The sequence below is a fragment of the Adiantum capillus-veneris genome, chromosome 4 (genome assembly GCF_014529385.1).
Source record: "Adiantum capillus-veneris isolate H3 chromosome 4, ASM1452938v2, whole genome shotgun sequence".
NCBI lineage: Eukaryota > Viridiplantae > Streptophyta > Polypodiopsida > Polypodiales > Pteridaceae > Adiantum > Adiantum capillus-veneris.
This window is the reverse complement of record NC_140934.1, coordinates 2,258,123-2,275,161: the sequence shown is the minus strand read 5'-3', so window position 1 is coordinate 2,275,161 and position 17,039 is coordinate 2,258,123. Positions and strand designations below refer to the sequence as shown.

Genomic DNA, 17,039 nt, shown 5'->3' with positions numbered 1-17,039 from the left:
AGTGGTGCATAGGGGGTGACTTCAACATGTTGGAGGACCCTTCTGACAGGATTGGTGGTAGCCATGCTACTGTCCATAGAGTTGAGCTAGCAGCTTGGGAGAGGTTTTGTATGACTTTGAGGGTTTCGGATGTGTGGCAGCACTCTAGCTTTGTGAACCTCCTCAGATAGCTTGGCCTTCTCTCGTTCGGACCGCAGAGTGGGAGGAGTGAATCTATCGCGGATAGATCGCTTCTACACTAGTGACCATTTCTGTGACTTGGGTGGGACAGTTGGCATTTTGGCAGGGACATCCTTCTCGGACCATGCACCAGTGATCCTCACAGTGGCAGATAGACAGAGGAGGGGGAGCACGATGCTTCGCATCCTTGAGAGGGTCTTGCTGGACTCTGCACTCAGAGAGCGAGTAGAGGCTCTCTGTTCAAAGAGCTTGGACATGCAGGATTCTCCTGCTGACAGAGTGGCCTCAGGACTAGCTCAGCTTAGTCGTTTCTTTCTCTAGGAGTCGTTGGCTCGCCTGGCTGCAGCGAGAGAGGAGGAGCAGCGTCTCATACGGGGCGTTGCTTCCTTGCAGAGGATGCAGGAGCAACATCCAGACAGTCCTTGGTTGGAGGAGCAGTTACAGTAGGCTCAAGAGCTTGCTAGCACAGAGGAGCGGCGCCATGAGTTTGCTTTCCATCGACAGGCATCTCAGTGGACATAGGTAGGTGACAGAGTGACTTGTGCTTTCTTTGAGGCAGTGGGACCTCGGCATACGCATGCCAAGGTCAGTCAGTTGAGGAGGCCCGACGGGTCAATTGCTTCTGAGCCAGAGGACATGCGTGCAGTTGCTACTGACTTTAACCGTGAGTTACTGTCTACAGAGCCTCAGTCAGAGTGTCAGGATGCATGCAGGGAGCAGGTGTGGGCACAGATGCCTTGCCTTGTGACTAAGGAGATGCGTCAGAGGCTTGAGCTACCACTTCAGCTTGAGGAGTTGCACACGACTCTTAGTGCACTCCCGTGGTAGCTGTCCAGGTGAGGATGGCTTGACTCCCAGTTTTTTCTTGGAGTACTGGGACTTGCTTGGCTCAGATCTGTGTAGTGCTTTTCAGTACATCTTGCATAGAGGAGAGATGACTGACAGCACGAGTGAGGGTCTCATCTACCTCATTCCCAAGGAGGGTGGCTCCTTGGATAAGATTCGACAGTGGCGTCCCATCACCATCCTCAACTCAGCCTACAATATTCTTGCCAAGGCTCTGAGTTTGAGGATCCAGCCACTTCTAGAGAGCCTTATACATGGGACTCAAACAGGTTTTGTCAAGGAGCACAGTATCCTTGACAACATCTTTACTTTTTGGGAGGATTCTGCCCTAGCGTGGCTCCCGTGGTGAGGATCTGGTGATTCTTCTTCTCGATTTTGAGAAGGCCTACGACAGAGTTGACTGGGACTTTCTCGAGGGCACTCTACGCAGGATGGGCTTCTCAGATGCTTGGATCAGAGGGGTGTCAGCTTTGTACAGACGGGCACACAATCATGTACTTTTGTCAGGAGGTAGGGGTGATCGTTTCATGCTCACACGTTCGGTCAGACAGGGCTGCCCTCTTACCCCATTCCTCTTTCTGTTCTATGCTGAGGCGATGAGCAGGTTTTTGGTGTCGCAGTAGGTTGGTCTACGGGGCTTAGCACTCCCTATTCGGGGAGATGAGCTCCTGGACGCTGAGTTTGCTGACGACTCAGCCTTGTACTTGGATGGCCAGGAGGCCAACCTCCACAGCTGTGAGCAGGCTCTTGAGACCTTCTGTTGTGCATCTGGCGCATTGGTCAACTGGAGAAAGACAGTGGCTTTCTCGGTTGGTAGTGCTCCTGTAGCCGATTGGATGCAGGTGAGGATTTCAGGTGGATCCCCCCAGGGAGTGCAGTTCGGTACTTGGGCTGTCAGGTTGGTTTGGACTTATCTCCCGAGCAGCAGATTGCTCCTCTCCTCCTGTCTATCAGGAGGAAGTTGTTACATTGGAGCTCTGCACGACTTTCTTTGGCTAACAGAGTTGTAGTGGCCAACCAGGTGTTGTTGGCTACTATGTGGTACATCACTTCTTGCTGGATCTTCTCTAGTTCTTGTATTTGCCAGGTGGAGAGGCTGATCAGGAACTTCCTTTGGTCAGGGCGTGACACTCAGACAGCCCGGGCCAGAGTGGCTTGGCAGGTCATCACTCTTCCTTGTTCACAGGGAGGGCTTGGGATCATTGACCCAGCACAGCAGAGCAGAGCCCTTCTTGGGAAGTTCATCATCCGAGGACTTCTTCCAGGTGAGGAGTTCTGGAAGGAGTTCTTGCTACAACAGCTTCGTGCTAGGGTGCCTCAGGCAGGAGGCCCCTGACAACCTTCCACTAGATGGATCTTCACAGTGATGCACGGAGTTGGTTTGAGCAGGAGACTGGAGGACCGCTTCGCTGTGGGTTTGCTTCGATCTTGGGAGCACTTGCGGCGAGGCCTGGAGCAGCGGCAACCTACTTGCACGGAGGAGCGCCTGCGACAGCCCCTTGTTTGGAACCCCATGGTTAGCTTTCAGAGAGGCCACTTGGTAGTCGACCTCATGTTTCCTGGGGTCCCATGGCAGCGGGTCCAGCACGCTCTTTAGGTGACTGGTTACAGTTTTCAGGCTTGTCAGAGGAGCTGCAAGGCTTTCAGCTTCAGGGCATGAGAGGGGTGCAAAGCATGTGCAAGGACATCTCAGAGGCAGTTCCAGTTGAGTGGCTCACACCTCTCGAGTTAGCAGCGTCGAGATGGATGGGAGCCTTCACGCGACTGGAGGTTCTCATCTCAGTTCGGGCTTGCTCAGAGACTGTTCCCTCCCTGTTTTTCGAGTTACAAGGTGAGGGACGCTTACAACGAGTTGTAGTAGAGGCCCCGTTGGTGGTAGAGTGCTGTTTTTAGAGGATCCGAGTGGTGGGCATGTGTGGGAGGACTTGTGTCATCGATCGTGACCCAGCTGCTCTTGAGACTGGACATTGGAGACTGTGGGCTTAGGAGTGCTGTCCACTGGCATGAGTACAGTGGGATCCTGGAGAGTGGCTTTGGAGGGATCCTTTCTCTTCTGCAGACCACCCAGGTGTCCCTTTCTTTCAGTACACCCTTTCTTTCAGTACACTGTTCGACTGGGACGTCACATACTGGCAGCACAGAGATAGGCTCGCCCTGTTGCTGCAGCACCTCATTTGCAGGAGGAGGGTGTCACAGCTGAGTTCTTGACAGCTTTTTGGGAGAGGTTGCGGGCGGCCGAGGTGGGTCACTTTGTTTCAGTGGCTGATTGCACACAGAGCTATAGCAGTTGGAAGCTTGCTGATGCATAGTGGTCTCTCGGCCGCATGCGCAGCTTGTGACCATCTTGTGGAGAGTCAGCGTCACTGTCTTTGGGACTACCCCTTGGCACAACAAGTGTGGCTTCGTGTTCTTCGGTTGATGCCTGCTCTTTCCACGGCTCGACAGTACACTTGGGGGGCAGCTGCTTGGTCCACTCTCACGGGCCCGGCACTTCAGTTTGAGCTATCTTCCACCAGCAGGATGATAGTGATGCAAGGGGGCGACCTACACTCCAGCCTGCTACAGAGCTTACTCCACAGGAGTGGTGCAGTGAGAGAGAGGAGTGCTGGGAGCTCATCAGTGGCCTGACACTCTGGTTCGTTTGGCGGGCCCGTTGCTTCTGCATCTTTGAGGCTCGCCCTGTACCACCAACAGAGATTGTTCACGATCTTTGGTTAGAGCTGATCCACACCCTTAGAGGACAGCTTGAGAGACTTCAGGGCAGAGAGGCCTTCCTTCGACTTTGGCGTCTTGGGCCTTTTTTCACCATGCCCAGGGTGTACTCAGATGGCACTACCGTCCACCTGTGTGGCTCTTCCCTCCCCCCATTTCTTGATTTAGCCTCATTGTACATATACTGTTTTTCATCAGGAGAGTCTCCCCATCATGGTTGTTGTAGCCCTCTCTCCAAGAGGTGGTTGTAGCCCTATGGGCAGTTTCATTAACTAATAGAAGGATCTTTTTCTATTAAAAAAAATCGTCAGCTTGAAAATCATCATCATCATTATGCATGTGCGAGGATGCCCGGCATCGGGCGTTGTTCGAGAAAGTATTGCATCGGTTTTTGCTGGAGAGCTTCATCAATGTCCGCCTCTGTAAATAGTCGTATTGTGCATCTCCCATGTCGTGCTAGAATAGTTTTGATTCTCTGGTGGAGCCTCCGTCGATGTCGTGGTCGCATTGAGGCCTTAGCCCGAATCATCCGAGAGATCATAGAGACTAGAGGCCTCTCCATACATCTCCATCCATCAGTGCTACCAGATATGCCTTGGTTGTCCACTGAGGGCCCCCAAATCTGAATCCCATAGAGCATAGGTGAAGCCACTAGAGTGTCAAAAAGCCACAGCTTTGTTCGAGGTTCCTGAAACTGAACCTGCGAACACATCTTCTCCAAACCTCCCAAGGTTGCATAAGCTCTCGTCAATCTAGTCTCCTGCTGCTCTCAACGAAAATGCCGGTCCAGTGAAGACTACCCCAAGATAGGTGTATGCATCTGTATACTCCACTGTCTCTTGGCCATATGTAAAAGTAAGTGCTGACCTCTGACCCATTGCGGTGTGGTGTTAAACACCATAACCTTGGTTTTTCGTAGGTTAACAGACAATTCACTATCGTCGGTAAATGTGTACAAAGCATCTAAGTGACGTTGCATCCTCTCCAGGGAGTCGGAAATCAGCACAATATCATCAGCATATAACAATAGTGGGATCCATGTCCCTGCCAACTGTGCTCCTCTATCACCGTCCCTCTCAATGTAGTTAGCAACCTCATCCGCATACATGCCAAATAGTGTAGGAGATAGCAGGCAGCCCTATTTCACCCCAATAGTGGAGCGAACCTGGAGTGCGTACATGCCCCACTACTGACTTGTAAAGAGCCATCATCCCCCAAATCAACTTTTTTGGAACCTCCATCTCTTGCAGTCTGCGCATCAATCTGGCTCTGGGCACTGTATCGAAGGCTTTGCGGAAGTCCACAAAGCAACAATAGAGCCTCTCCCAGGTGATCTCCCCTCCTCAATAATGTCTATGAGTGTCAGAATATGATGTTTCTCCTGAAACCCGCTATCCTGTTGCCCGAATCATGATAGTGTGGTAGTTCCCGGGCTCCATAGGGTCCCCTGACTTGAAGATAGGTACAATCGTGGACAAACTCCAAGTATCAGGTAGGCCCTTGTACATGGCACGGTTGAACATCATTGCTAGAAGCTCTGCAAGCAAATGTTTGGCATGTATAAAATGCTCTGCTACCAGGTCATCGTGATCATATGCTCTCCTAGTCTTCATCCTATCAATGGCTTTCTTAACCATCTCGGTGGTAAAGAAAGCACATGTGTGTGGGCATAGCTCTGGCGGATCTAGAAGAGGTGGCTTCCTCGGGACAATGTAAAGAGATGATGCATACTGACCCCAGACCTTCGTAGAAGTGATGGCCGGTTGGGGGGAGTGCTCATGGAAGAGTCGCCATGCCTCGCCTGAATCCTGGCTCAAAAACAATTGATATAAATCCTGCTCTAGCCGAGCTAGAAATGCCCTCTTCTTTTGTCGTACCGAATGTCGAGAAGCAATCCCGTGACTGCCTGTGAGTAATGATACCTAGAAGTACCTTCCTTTGAAGTCGGCGGGCTCTCAACTTTTTGCACTCCTCATCATACCAGCTATTTTGGGGCGTGCTCCCAAAACGTCGGCGCTGCCTAGGCTCAGTATGGGGGTATGCCTCTACTGTTGCATCCTGTAGTGTCTGTCAATATATAAGTGAGCTCCCCTAAAGGTCTTCCCGGATCCTCTGTGCATAACCATCTGTAGATACCATCTATTTAGACAGAATCAGTCTCTGAAGTAAAAGTGTATCGGGTATGTGTAGGTGTCTGTGCCAGTTGCGCTGTGCTGAACTGGAATGAGACGGTAAACGTGAGGAGAGCTACTGCTACCCCAATAAGCCTGAGCCGATTGTAAAGTCGTGAATAGAGGATATGAAACTAGGCTGAGCCAAAACATAATCGACTATGCTGGCCCCATGTCTATGAGGAAAGCAAGTGAACCCACTCGACGTTGGAAATTTGTGGAGGCCATTCAAGATGGCCAGTCCACGTGCAATCCCCAAATCTGTCAGATATTCCCCATATCCAATGTGCTCTTCATCCTGCGAACACCTGGCCAATCCTATATCACTGACATCGAATTCTCTCAACATTTCCTCTGAGGTATCGTAGAAAGCTATCTGAGACTGGCCCGTCCTGGCATTGAAGTCTCCCAAAAGAATGACATCTCCTTCCCTAGAGAACTCCCATACGTCCTCATTCAATATCATGTAGGGTGACTCCCCCTTGGGCGATGCATAATGAGATATGTTGGGGGCAAAATAGCATATTGCAATGTAGAGTTGCCTACGTGTCTCTGCTCTCACTTTAACCCACATATATCTGGCCCGCTCATCCCTCCAAACAATACGAATGAGGGGTTGTAGCTCCTCCCTGAATAGGACTGCCACACCTCCTGACCCCTGTCCTCTATGCGTTGATCTCACTTCTTGCCTACAAGTAGTCTCCCAATGGTATCCCGTCACTCTGGGTAATGTGCCGCCAGGAGTTTGATGCGTTTCCGAGTAAAAAATAATGTCTCTTCCCTTAAAGCTATCCTCAAATGCGCCTACACTAGCTTCATTGATCCGTTACAATTCCATGCTGCCATTTTAAGGTTGGTCCCATAGGTCTCGCACCGTCATGCAGTGCGTTTTTCCAACACCACTACTCTCCCTCCCCTGTAGAAAGCAATTTTTCCTTTCTCCCTTGCCGCCTTGATCTTTGGCATCAGCTCTTGCATGTGTGCTACCTGTGTTAGAGTGAGGTCATCACCAAAAAATATCCCAGTTTGCTTGAGTGTTGGTCTCTTCTTCAAGAATTCCTTCCTAGCTTCTAGTGTTGGGAATCGTATAACGGGTACTCTTTCCTTGGGCCTTCCTTTCTCATCACTTCCCTTCTTGTCAACTCTCCAAGCACTTGTGTGTGTGGGTTCAGAAATACCCATTGGCTTCAAGAGATCACTTCAAGAGCTCTTGCACTTCTTCTTGTACTTTTTTAGTGTCTTTGAGACCTATAACACGCACATGAAGGGCTCTAGTCTTTCTCTTTTGCTCCTCCTCAATTGTCATATTGATGATAGTCGATGTCCGTGTGGCTTCTGGCATCTTATCTTTTCCTTTCTTTGCGTCCTCGATCCACTTTTCAGCTTTATCAACCTTCTCTTGTGTTTTGAATAGGTACTCCGCCCACGAAGAGGTTGTTCTTGCCTTTTGCTCTTCCTCTTCTCGTAGAGTTTTCGCCTGGTCCTTAATGCTTTTGAGCTCCTTGATCATTGAGGGTGGATTTTCTTCCTCCTTTGCGAGGTCATTTTTTGCAAGCTGCAAGGTCTCCCTTAAGTGCTTCGATCAATGCATCCTTTTCAATCATGCGTTCTTCCATTTTTTATTTCCAGGATTCAAACATAGACAGTGCATCCTCTAATCTTTTATGCGTCATACATTCCTTTATATTCACTTCTGCCCTCACAATCGTCCGCATTTCGGCCTTCAATGATGCGTACATCTCATCACGCTTTTTAAGCTTCTCGTTGTCCAATTCTTTCCTCATATCTGCATACATAGCTTTTTTGTAACTTTCCGCATTTGCATACATCTCTTTTTCAATGTCACCCCTCAAGAGGGTCAGCTCCGCCTTAATCATCACCTGTACCTTCTCATACATTAAGTCATCTTTGACTCTAGAAAGTTTTCACAGAACCTAGCGATAGTGTGCTGCTACGCCCAAATGTCACCTTCGATTTAGGCGGGTTTTCATTAATGTTGTCATCCCCGACATCAACTGGTTGGTCCATCCTCAAACACCCTTAGTGTGCCGAGTTTCTATGTGCGTACTGCAGTTGCCTCGACCAGTACTACCTTTGCCTCGCATGAACTTTCCTTAATCGAGAGAGGAAACCCGATAAAAGAAAGTATTGTGATAGAAGACTTAGAGAGAAGAAGCCCTTGTCACAAGCGTGCCCTGCATCCCGTGTCGCGTGACCCTTGGTCTCAGCCCCGCGTTGCTTGCCTACACGAGAGAGAGAGAGAGAGAGAGAGAGAGAGAGAGAGAAATGAAATGATATATTAAACGTCTTCAAAGGCCAAAATGACCTATCAAATTGATACAATCTTCGTGGATCTAATACAATGTTTGGGTACAAAATAAAAAATTGAAGTAAATTGAAAATCTAAAATCATCATCATCATCAATGCCCGAGGATGCCCGGCATCGGGCGTTGTCCGAGAAAGTATTACATGGGTCATTGAAGAGCATCATCAATGTCCCCTTTGTAAATAGTTGTACTGGACGTCTCCCATGTCGTGCTAGAATAGTGCTGATCCTCTGATGGAGCCTCCGTCGGTGTCGTGGTCGCCTTTATAGACGTGGGCATCTAGCTCTCCCGAGCTCAATGGCTCTATCAACGCCTATACCTCTGGTATAGGTGGGCTCTGAAGTGTGCTGTGAAGCTTGCTCATCTGACTGCCGAGTCCCTGCTCTAAAGAAGTCAATGATCTCCCTCTGTGAATGTCTCCCACCTCTGATCTCCTCAAGAGACTCTCCCTCTCCCTGTGTCTGTGCAGCTCTAGCAAAAGCACTCCGAGGCATCTCTGATCTTGATAATTCACCAAAGCCCTCTCTTAATAGACAATGAAATCGGCCTCGTATCTCATAGGATACTGGACAATGACAAATGTGATGTAACTCTGTCTCTGGCTCTATTTGACATAACTGGCAAATCCTAGCCTATGTTGGCACTCTCCTAAATCTACCAGTCTCAGTCTCTAACCGATGCGATGAAGTGCGCATCTGCCAATAGCACATTGTATCCCATGGGATAAATGAGTGTCCATATAGGACGTCCTGATCACATATCCATCTTTTGTTAATTGGAGAAGATGTTCTTTATAGAAATCCATCTTCATACCCAACTCCGGTGTCGGCTATATCCAACTGCTCCTAGTATCTAGCTGAATGAGATCCTGACGTATGAGTCTAGTGATCTCTATCTGTGTGAGAGATAGGGAGGGTACATCCAAGAAGTACTAGAACGGAGGTAGTCTATCCATGCTGAAACCATGTGACTGAAACCATCTGCCCATACTAGCATGTTGTATCCCCCTGTAGCGCTAGCTGTCGGGATGACTCAAGGGCTAGCCGAGCATATCTATCTCTGGGAGGTCCCATAAACTATCCATGAAGGATCCTGATCTAGTAAGCGCCTCGATCACGAGATGGGAGGTAGCTAGTTTGGCTCGAATAATCTCATGTGGCACTGAGGCCTTAGCCCGAATCATTCGAGAGATCATAGAGATTAAAGGCCTCTCCCTACATCTCCATCGATCAGTGCTACCAGATCGCCATGGTGATCTACTGAGGGTCCCCAAATTTGAACTCCGTAAAGCATAGCTGAAGCCACTAGAGTGTCAAAAAGCTAGAGCTTTGTTCGAGGTTCTTGAAACTGAACTTGTGAACACGTCCTCTCAAGGCTACATAAGCTCTCGCCAGTCTAGTCTCTGTTGCTCTCCTCAATGAAAACACCGGTCCACAAAAGTCTACCCTAAGATAGGTGTATGCATATACTCCACCATCTCCTGGCCATATGTAAATTTGGGTGCTGATCTCTTACCCCACTGTGGTGTGGTGTAACGGTGTTAAACACCATAACCTTGGTTTTCCCCAGGTTAAGAAACAATCCACTATCATGAGCAAACGTGTACAAAGCATCTAAGTGACACTGCATCCCCTCTGGGGAGTCGGAAATCAACATAATGTCAGCAGCATATACCAATAGTGGGTTCCATGTCCATACCAACTGTGCTTCTCTATCACCATCCCTCTCAATGTAGTAAGAAACCTCATCCACATAGATGCCAAATAGTGTAGGAGATTGCGGGCAGCCCTATTTCACCCCGATGGTGGAGCGAACCAAATCTAAAATCCCCTTTGGAGTGTGTACATGCCCCAATATTGACTTGTGTAGAGCCATGATCCCCCAAATCAACTCTGTGGGCGTTATACTTTGCTCAAAGATTAATATAAAAGAAATACGAAAGGGGCGCCAATCTTTGGGGCCAATCTCTCTAGGCACGGAACTACGCTGGGCCATGTCGACTAAGTGAATTGTGATTTTAAAGTTGTGAAGTATTTTAAGTGAATCTCTCTCGTGTCGCGACAGATACTAGACTTGGGGTGCCCAAGTTTGTTACAGTGGTATCAGAGCACCAGGCGTGTGCTTTTCTCAAAGCATACTGGTCCTATCAAATTGCAGACAAGGCACTCTTGGAAATTGTTATTTGAGGTATCTTCGGGTCCTGACCCCGAACTTAATAGCCACTCCCACCCTTCATACATCACGCATCGGGCGCGCTCCCATCTTCATCGCTCTGTCTTACAGGGCATAAAGCCATAAAGAATCCCACATTACTTACGGATTCCAACAAGAATCAGTCGACTTCTTCTGCATGTGCTAATGCAAGAGGAGATCACGAAGAAGATTCTCTTGATCAAACAGAAGAAGAGTACGGCCCACCTCGGCCTACTCAGTACAATCTTGAAGAGATGGAACGTCGATAGCAGGTTGACAAGGCAACAAAGCAGATGATTAAAATTGCGAAGGATCCTAAATTTGCAAAATTTTTATCTCAGCAATCCATCGCAGAAGTGCACACCCAATGTGTGGCAGAAAGCCACACAACCACCCATCAAACCGGCGATCAAGAAGCCTTCTACTCCGAGAATGTTTACTGAAGAAGAACTCCATGATGCGGTCCAGGCCAAAATCAATCAGCTTTTGGACACGAAAAAACCGTCGGAGGAAAAGCAACTGAAGCAACGTAACAAGGGAACTAATTTCTCGATTACTTGGGTCAAAAATACACTTTTGAAAACGCCAGAAAGCAGAAGAAGCGTGTATGCTTCAAAGGATTGCCCAGTTCGTCCTCATCTTCTGACAGCTCGGACACCTCATCTTCTTCAGACTCGAGTGATGAGGACAGGAAGGGCAAGAAACGACGGAAAGATCACATGTTTTATGCAAAAAGAAAGCATTTTTCCGAAGCCAATCAATATGATTTCCTCGACGACAAGGGCAAAAAACCCAAAGAATTCAAAGAGGGAGGACAGACAGTTAAGTTTGAGCACTTTTCAGGGTGTCGAGATGTTCTCAAGGCTTTAGCCTTTGTCCAACAGTTTGACATAGCATTTTATGGAGGCCGCTATACAGAGCACTCCAAGGTTAGACGGGCGGCATCCTTTCTGAAAGGCAATGCACGGACATGGTGGTCCAATGTTGTTAAGGAAACAAGCGCCGACAAAGTGGTTGAAATTTAAGAAACTCTTTATTTCTTCATGGCTCACACAAGAATATGAATGAGACGTGATTACTGACTGGAACCATGTTCGGATGGTCAAGACAGAATCTTTGGATTCTTACTGTGAAAGATTCAGGGAAATTTTTCTACCTGTTCCATCCTTTAAGAAGATCAGTTTTAAGGAGCAGATTGAACGATTTTGTTGTGGACTTCCCAAAGAAATTCGAGACTACTATCTCGAAGGGAAGTCCGAGTCTATACAACAACTGATGAGACACGCGAAGCAGGGATTTGCTATACATTCGGATAAATTGACTTACCCATCAGATGAACCTTCAACAAGTCATAGCAGAAACAATCAACGAAGAGATAGACGACCTTCTCTCACAAAAGACCAAAGAGATGAATATTTCAAAGCAGAAAAGTGATTTGAACGTGGAGAACAAGGACATATCGCTACACGGTGCCCCAAAAGGGCACAGGAATCAGGATGATTGGCAGATTGAAAGAATAGCAGGACGAGGCGGTACTCGTTCAAGAACAAATTTTTGAATTAGCATTATTTTGCTTTATGAATTTATGAAACAAGGGTTCCTGGAAGATGATTTTAAATTTTGAATAAAACTAATGTTTTATGAAAGAATCTGTGAATTCTAGAAAAAGGGTAGAATTGAGAATGAGATGGAGCAGTGATAGCTCTTGAATGAACTTGATAACGAATCATGAATCATGATTGATTCAATGGAATGAATGATTGGACCACTTTGTTCAGTATGAACTTAGTGATGGATTGGGATTCGCGGAAAAGATTCTCGCACACGACAGTGCTTGAGGCGAACGATTCTCGCACACGATAATGCTTGAGGCAAATGACTACTTGCACACGACAGTGCTTGAGTGAAAAAATAAAAATAAAAAAATCTCTATAGACATGATTGCAATATGGGATTAGTTAACCCGACATCAATGAGGTCCAGAATGGATCTAGATGTGGTTATTGAATACGTTGCTGGCAGTCATTGTCTGAGATTTGGAATGAATGTTTCTGTGATGTCATGTGCAGTGATGTGATTGTCGTCTTTGTACAAGTGCTAGATGTGTCATGTCTAGTGTGTCGGTACTAACAGTCAGTGTCTACTAAGACAGTTTATGGCCTCTATCTGTTTTGCAGGCGTAATCGAGGGCGATTACAATTCTTTCAAGAAGGGGGTATGTCACAAACTGGTGACGTGGGAGGTCCTCAGACACAAACACACATACGTGGACTGTTGACGTGGCAGTACAGACAAACTATATGGACGTCCGCTTTATGCGATGATAGGCTGACGTGGCAATTGTACGGAAACTTGGATTTTCCGTTGACATGCTGACGTGGCAAGCTGTACAAACATGCCTGAAATTTGTGCTGACAACTGTATGGAAATTCCGTGAATTGCGCTGACTGCTTTTTGGACAGTTTTTGGAGCTAGTAGCTTTTTGGAACTTTGTTTTTAAGTTTAAAAGCTTTTGGGACAGCTTGCTTTTGAGTTTAACTACTTTTGGGGCTCTGCTTTTTGGCATCCCTTATAAGATTAAAAGAGCCCTAAGGGCCTCACTCTTCAAAGCATTTGGACGCAGAGTTTGAGAGCAGAGGACCTTGCGGGAGTTGTACTTTGCTCAAAGATTAATATAAAAGAAATACCGAAAGGGGCGCCAGTCTCTGGGGCCAATCTCTCTGGGCACGGAACTACGCCGGGCCGTGTCGACTAAATTGAACTGTGATTTTAAAGTTGTGAAGTATTTTCAGTGAATCTCTCTCGTGTCGCGACAGATTCTAGACTTGGGGTGCCCAAGTTTGTTACAATCAGCTCTTGCATGTGTGCTACTTGTGTTGGAGTGAGGTCATCACCCAAAAATATCTCAGTTTTCTTGAGTGTTGGTCTCTTCTTCAAGAATTCCTTCCTAGCTTCCAACATAGGGAAAGGTATTATGAGTTCTCTTTCCTTAGAGCTTCCTTTCTCATCACTTCCCTTCTTTCCCACTCTCCAAGCACTTGTGTGAGTGGGTTCAGAAATGCCCATGCGCTTCAAGAGTTCTATCACTTCTTCTTCTACTTTTCCAATGTCTTTGAGACTTGTAACACGCACATGAAGGGCTCTAGTCTTCATCTTTTGCTCCTCCTCAATTGTCACGTTCATGATAGTAGATGCCACTTTTCAGCTTTATCAACCTTCTCTTGTGTTTTGAATAGGTGCTCTGCCATCAAGAGGTTGTTCGTGTCTTCTACTCTTCCTCTTTGCGTAGCCTGCTCCTTAATGCTTTCGAGCTCCTTTATCATTGAGGGTTGATTTTCTCTCTCCTTTGTGGGGTATTTTTACAACCTACGAGCTCTCCCTTAAGTGCTTCGATCAATGCATCCTTTTCATTCATGCGTTCTTTCATGTTTTATTTCCAGGATTAGAGAAAGCTCTATGACTTGAGCTTTGCCCCCCTACCAAGCGATATAAAACGGAGCTACATGCCAAGATGCAAGAGGAGAAAGCCACCCCATGACTTGTGAAAGCCCAGTCGCTATACATGAACAGTCACAAAGCTGGAGTATCGGCTCACTACTGTATCTTAGGTCAAATCTCATAACATCTACCACACGCGGCACCATGTCCAGAAGATGGAATGAGTGTAGGATATGTGGTGTGTATTTGATATATGATTTGTAGATGATGGTCCTTTTCCAAAATTTCCTGGGATCTTCTCAGTCTTTGCACCTTCCTAGCCTACAATGAGGGTTTGTCTTACAGAGGGTGGCCTTCAGGGTGAGTCATCGCTTCTGAGCACAGTCAAGGGTATCCTTGAAATATAGCAATCCAACAAGCAATTGAATAAAAAGTTTGCTAAAGCAAAGTTCTTAGTCGCTTCTAAGCACAGTCGAGGGTATCCTTGAAATAGAGCACACCAACAAGCAATTGAACAAAAAAGTTTATCGGTAGCAAGAGGAGGCAGGAACATTGGGGGAAGATGAACCTAAGAGTTTAGGCTACAGGCACAGAGAGAGCTTAGGGGGACAGTTGAAAGGAGGTGCAAGCAACTCTTCTTGCAAATGAAGGCGTTGAATATAGAGGTTTGTAGGTGATGAGCCTCTCCTACACAAGATTGCCCTACTTTAGCCATTTCTCCAAGTCACTGAGTCCTCTATGCATTCTTAAAGATTCGGCATTAGTTTAAGACGAGCAGCAGTCAGAAGTGAGGTAATCTAAATTCCGCAATTCTTTCTTGCCAACCTCCGGGGCCTAACATTCTTCAACAACAAAGATGCGTAAGCTTAGAAATCTGCAGAACACCCGCAGAGCAAGACAGAGCACTATGGCTGTACCATGTCATTGATTGTGCACTTTCGAGTTTACTGCCTTGGAGGATATATTTACTCCAAAGTTGAGAAACTGGCCGTGGAGAAGTCCATTTTTTATTAGAATTTACCTTGAAGCGTCTAGAATCAGAATGCGTGTGTGATCAGTAGCGAACATGAAAGTGTAATGGTATTATTCACAGCATCAAATATCTTGTGGGGAAGTTTTTTATTATCCCCATTGCAGAAATGCCTACAGGGGTGCGAAAGAAGGAATCGGCTGAAAATATACTTCTGACAGAATATGGTCGTCATTTGGAGCTACCTACTGAGAAATTCGCAGTAGATAGTTAACACTTGTTACTTGACATTCGATCTTAATTTAAGCAAAGGGATTGATGACTTTTTGTGGATCTGAAAGATGGCAGCTTATCGGCTGGATTTGTTTCCAGGATGCATGTGTAGACTGATGTGGTGAACTTGTGAGCAGGAGACAACGTGAAGCCTGACATAAAGGGCTTTCTCGAAGACAGCAATCCTTCGAGGAGGTTTAGCTTCGAAACATCAGGTTTAGAGCAAGAGACTCACATTGCTCATTTGGACCTGGAACAAGCAATGTAAGTAATATCCAGCAATTTTTCAGCTTTATAATCTTGATCGCTTTTGAGCTTTACTCTATACATTATGTGCCTTTGCATAGTAATAGTATATGTTTGTTTTTCAGCAAGCATGGCATACAACAGCACAGTGCCAAAATGTTTTGTAAGACTTTCCAGGAATCTCTGCAGGCTGATTGTGATGCCCAAGAAGTTATGCTTTACTTTGGAATCATTGATATCTTACAGGAGTATGATCTGGGAAAAAGATTGGAACATGCCTACAAATCACTGTACTTTGACCCTCTCACTATTTCAGCAGTGGATCCTGCTTTGTATTCGAAGCGATTTCAGCAATTAATGCATCGAGTGTTTGTCGAAATAACTGGAGAAGATTTATGAGCTCTTATCTTTTGCAAGCAACACTTTTGGGCTAAGATGGAGGAAGTCAGGTTAGACCTGTGTCTTAATCAAAACAAACACGACTTGGGCTAGAATGGAGCGTCAAAGTCACCCAACAAAGAATGAAGACATTCATCAGAGTGTGCACAATGCCCCTTCCTTTTGATGTGGAGATCCTTCTATAAGCCATGCAGGCCAGTAACTAGTGGCCTTCAATGCCTTGTGCAAAAGATAATCTGCTGAAATTACAGCTCCCTTGCTGATCCTTGGCAGAAAGGGGATTTTTCTTTATGGAAAATTCCATACAGATCCTGGGTGCATGCACATTATGGCGTTTTATGCACACAGATGAAATGGATGGGCGGATTTCTCCAAAAACCAGCTAATATCGAGTGTCTGAAAGTGATGTTTGTTTGGACTGCTCATGACTTGGATGGGGAAAATTTCCCAAAGGCCGACGACACCTCAAGGCTTGATGTGGCATACCAGTTCTACGTATTTGTGCAAGACCAAATTATTGAGGGTAGGGAGCTGTTCAAGCAGCCGTGGGAGGCTGAACCTTGGTCCTAGGCGCACAGGTCGCTCAACAACAAAGTGTGGTGTTCGTGAACCTACATGCCTAAGTTGGGGTTCATATTCCAAGGGCCCCTTGAATGCCTCTGTACCCTTGATGCAAATGAAGGGAAGGAAAAGTCCCTTGCATTGCTCTGGAAGGCCAGGGGGGATGAATGTGGTGCTCCAAGCTGCAGGCAATTTGAATGATTGCGTGCAGAGGGTCTGGTCTCCCTTCATGTGTTTGTATCTCTGAATAACTCGATTGTAAATAAATCCTTCAGCCATTCATCTGCTCTTCACAAAAACCTCCCTCTGAGTCATCTAGAGCTTAGTCTAGTGCATCATACCATTTAGTGGTAATGGTCATGATAAAAGGTGTCTAAAGGAGAGAGAACCTTTTTTTACTATTTGCTTGGGAATGTGAATAATTTCTATATGATGAAACAATACTCCTTTTGTGTTATTCAAGGGAATATTTTTGTTTTGTATAAAATATAACTCTTTAAGGTCCTTTTGATGAAATAGAAAAAGAGATTTCAAATTGGTTTCCAGGTTGTTGTGAATGTGTTTCTTGAATGCATAAGATACTCGATGACATAGGATTCGAGTCATAGACAGTATCTAAGTAGTGTGCATTGACGAATATTGTGTCGAATAATTGAATGATGATGTTATAAGTGATGAGATTGCCCAAATTCATGATTGCATTTTGTCATTTGCATGTTCCT

The 17,039-nt window shown here is 46.4% G+C and overlaps 1 protein-coding gene across 9 annotated transcripts in view; it reads left to right on the top strand.

The window, feature by feature from the left end:
* LOC147458616 (phosphatidylinositol 4-phosphate 5-kinase 1-like) overlaps positions 1–16,774 on the top strand; it is a 59,075-nt gene extending 42,301 nt beyond the window's left edge. For all 9 annotated transcript variants that reach the window (XM_086510074.1, XM_086510072.1, XM_086510073.1 and 6 more), the window contains 2 exons: positions 15,249–15,375; positions 15,483–16,774. In XM_086510074.1, coding sequence (XP_086366200.1) covers positions 15,249–15,375; positions 15,483–15,756 — 401 coding nt within the window. In that variant the 3' untranslated portion in view covers positions 15,757–16,774. The remainder of the gene's footprint in view (positions 1–15,248; positions 15,376–15,482) is intronic.
* The last annotated feature ends 265 nt before the right edge of the window (positions 16,775–17,039 follow it).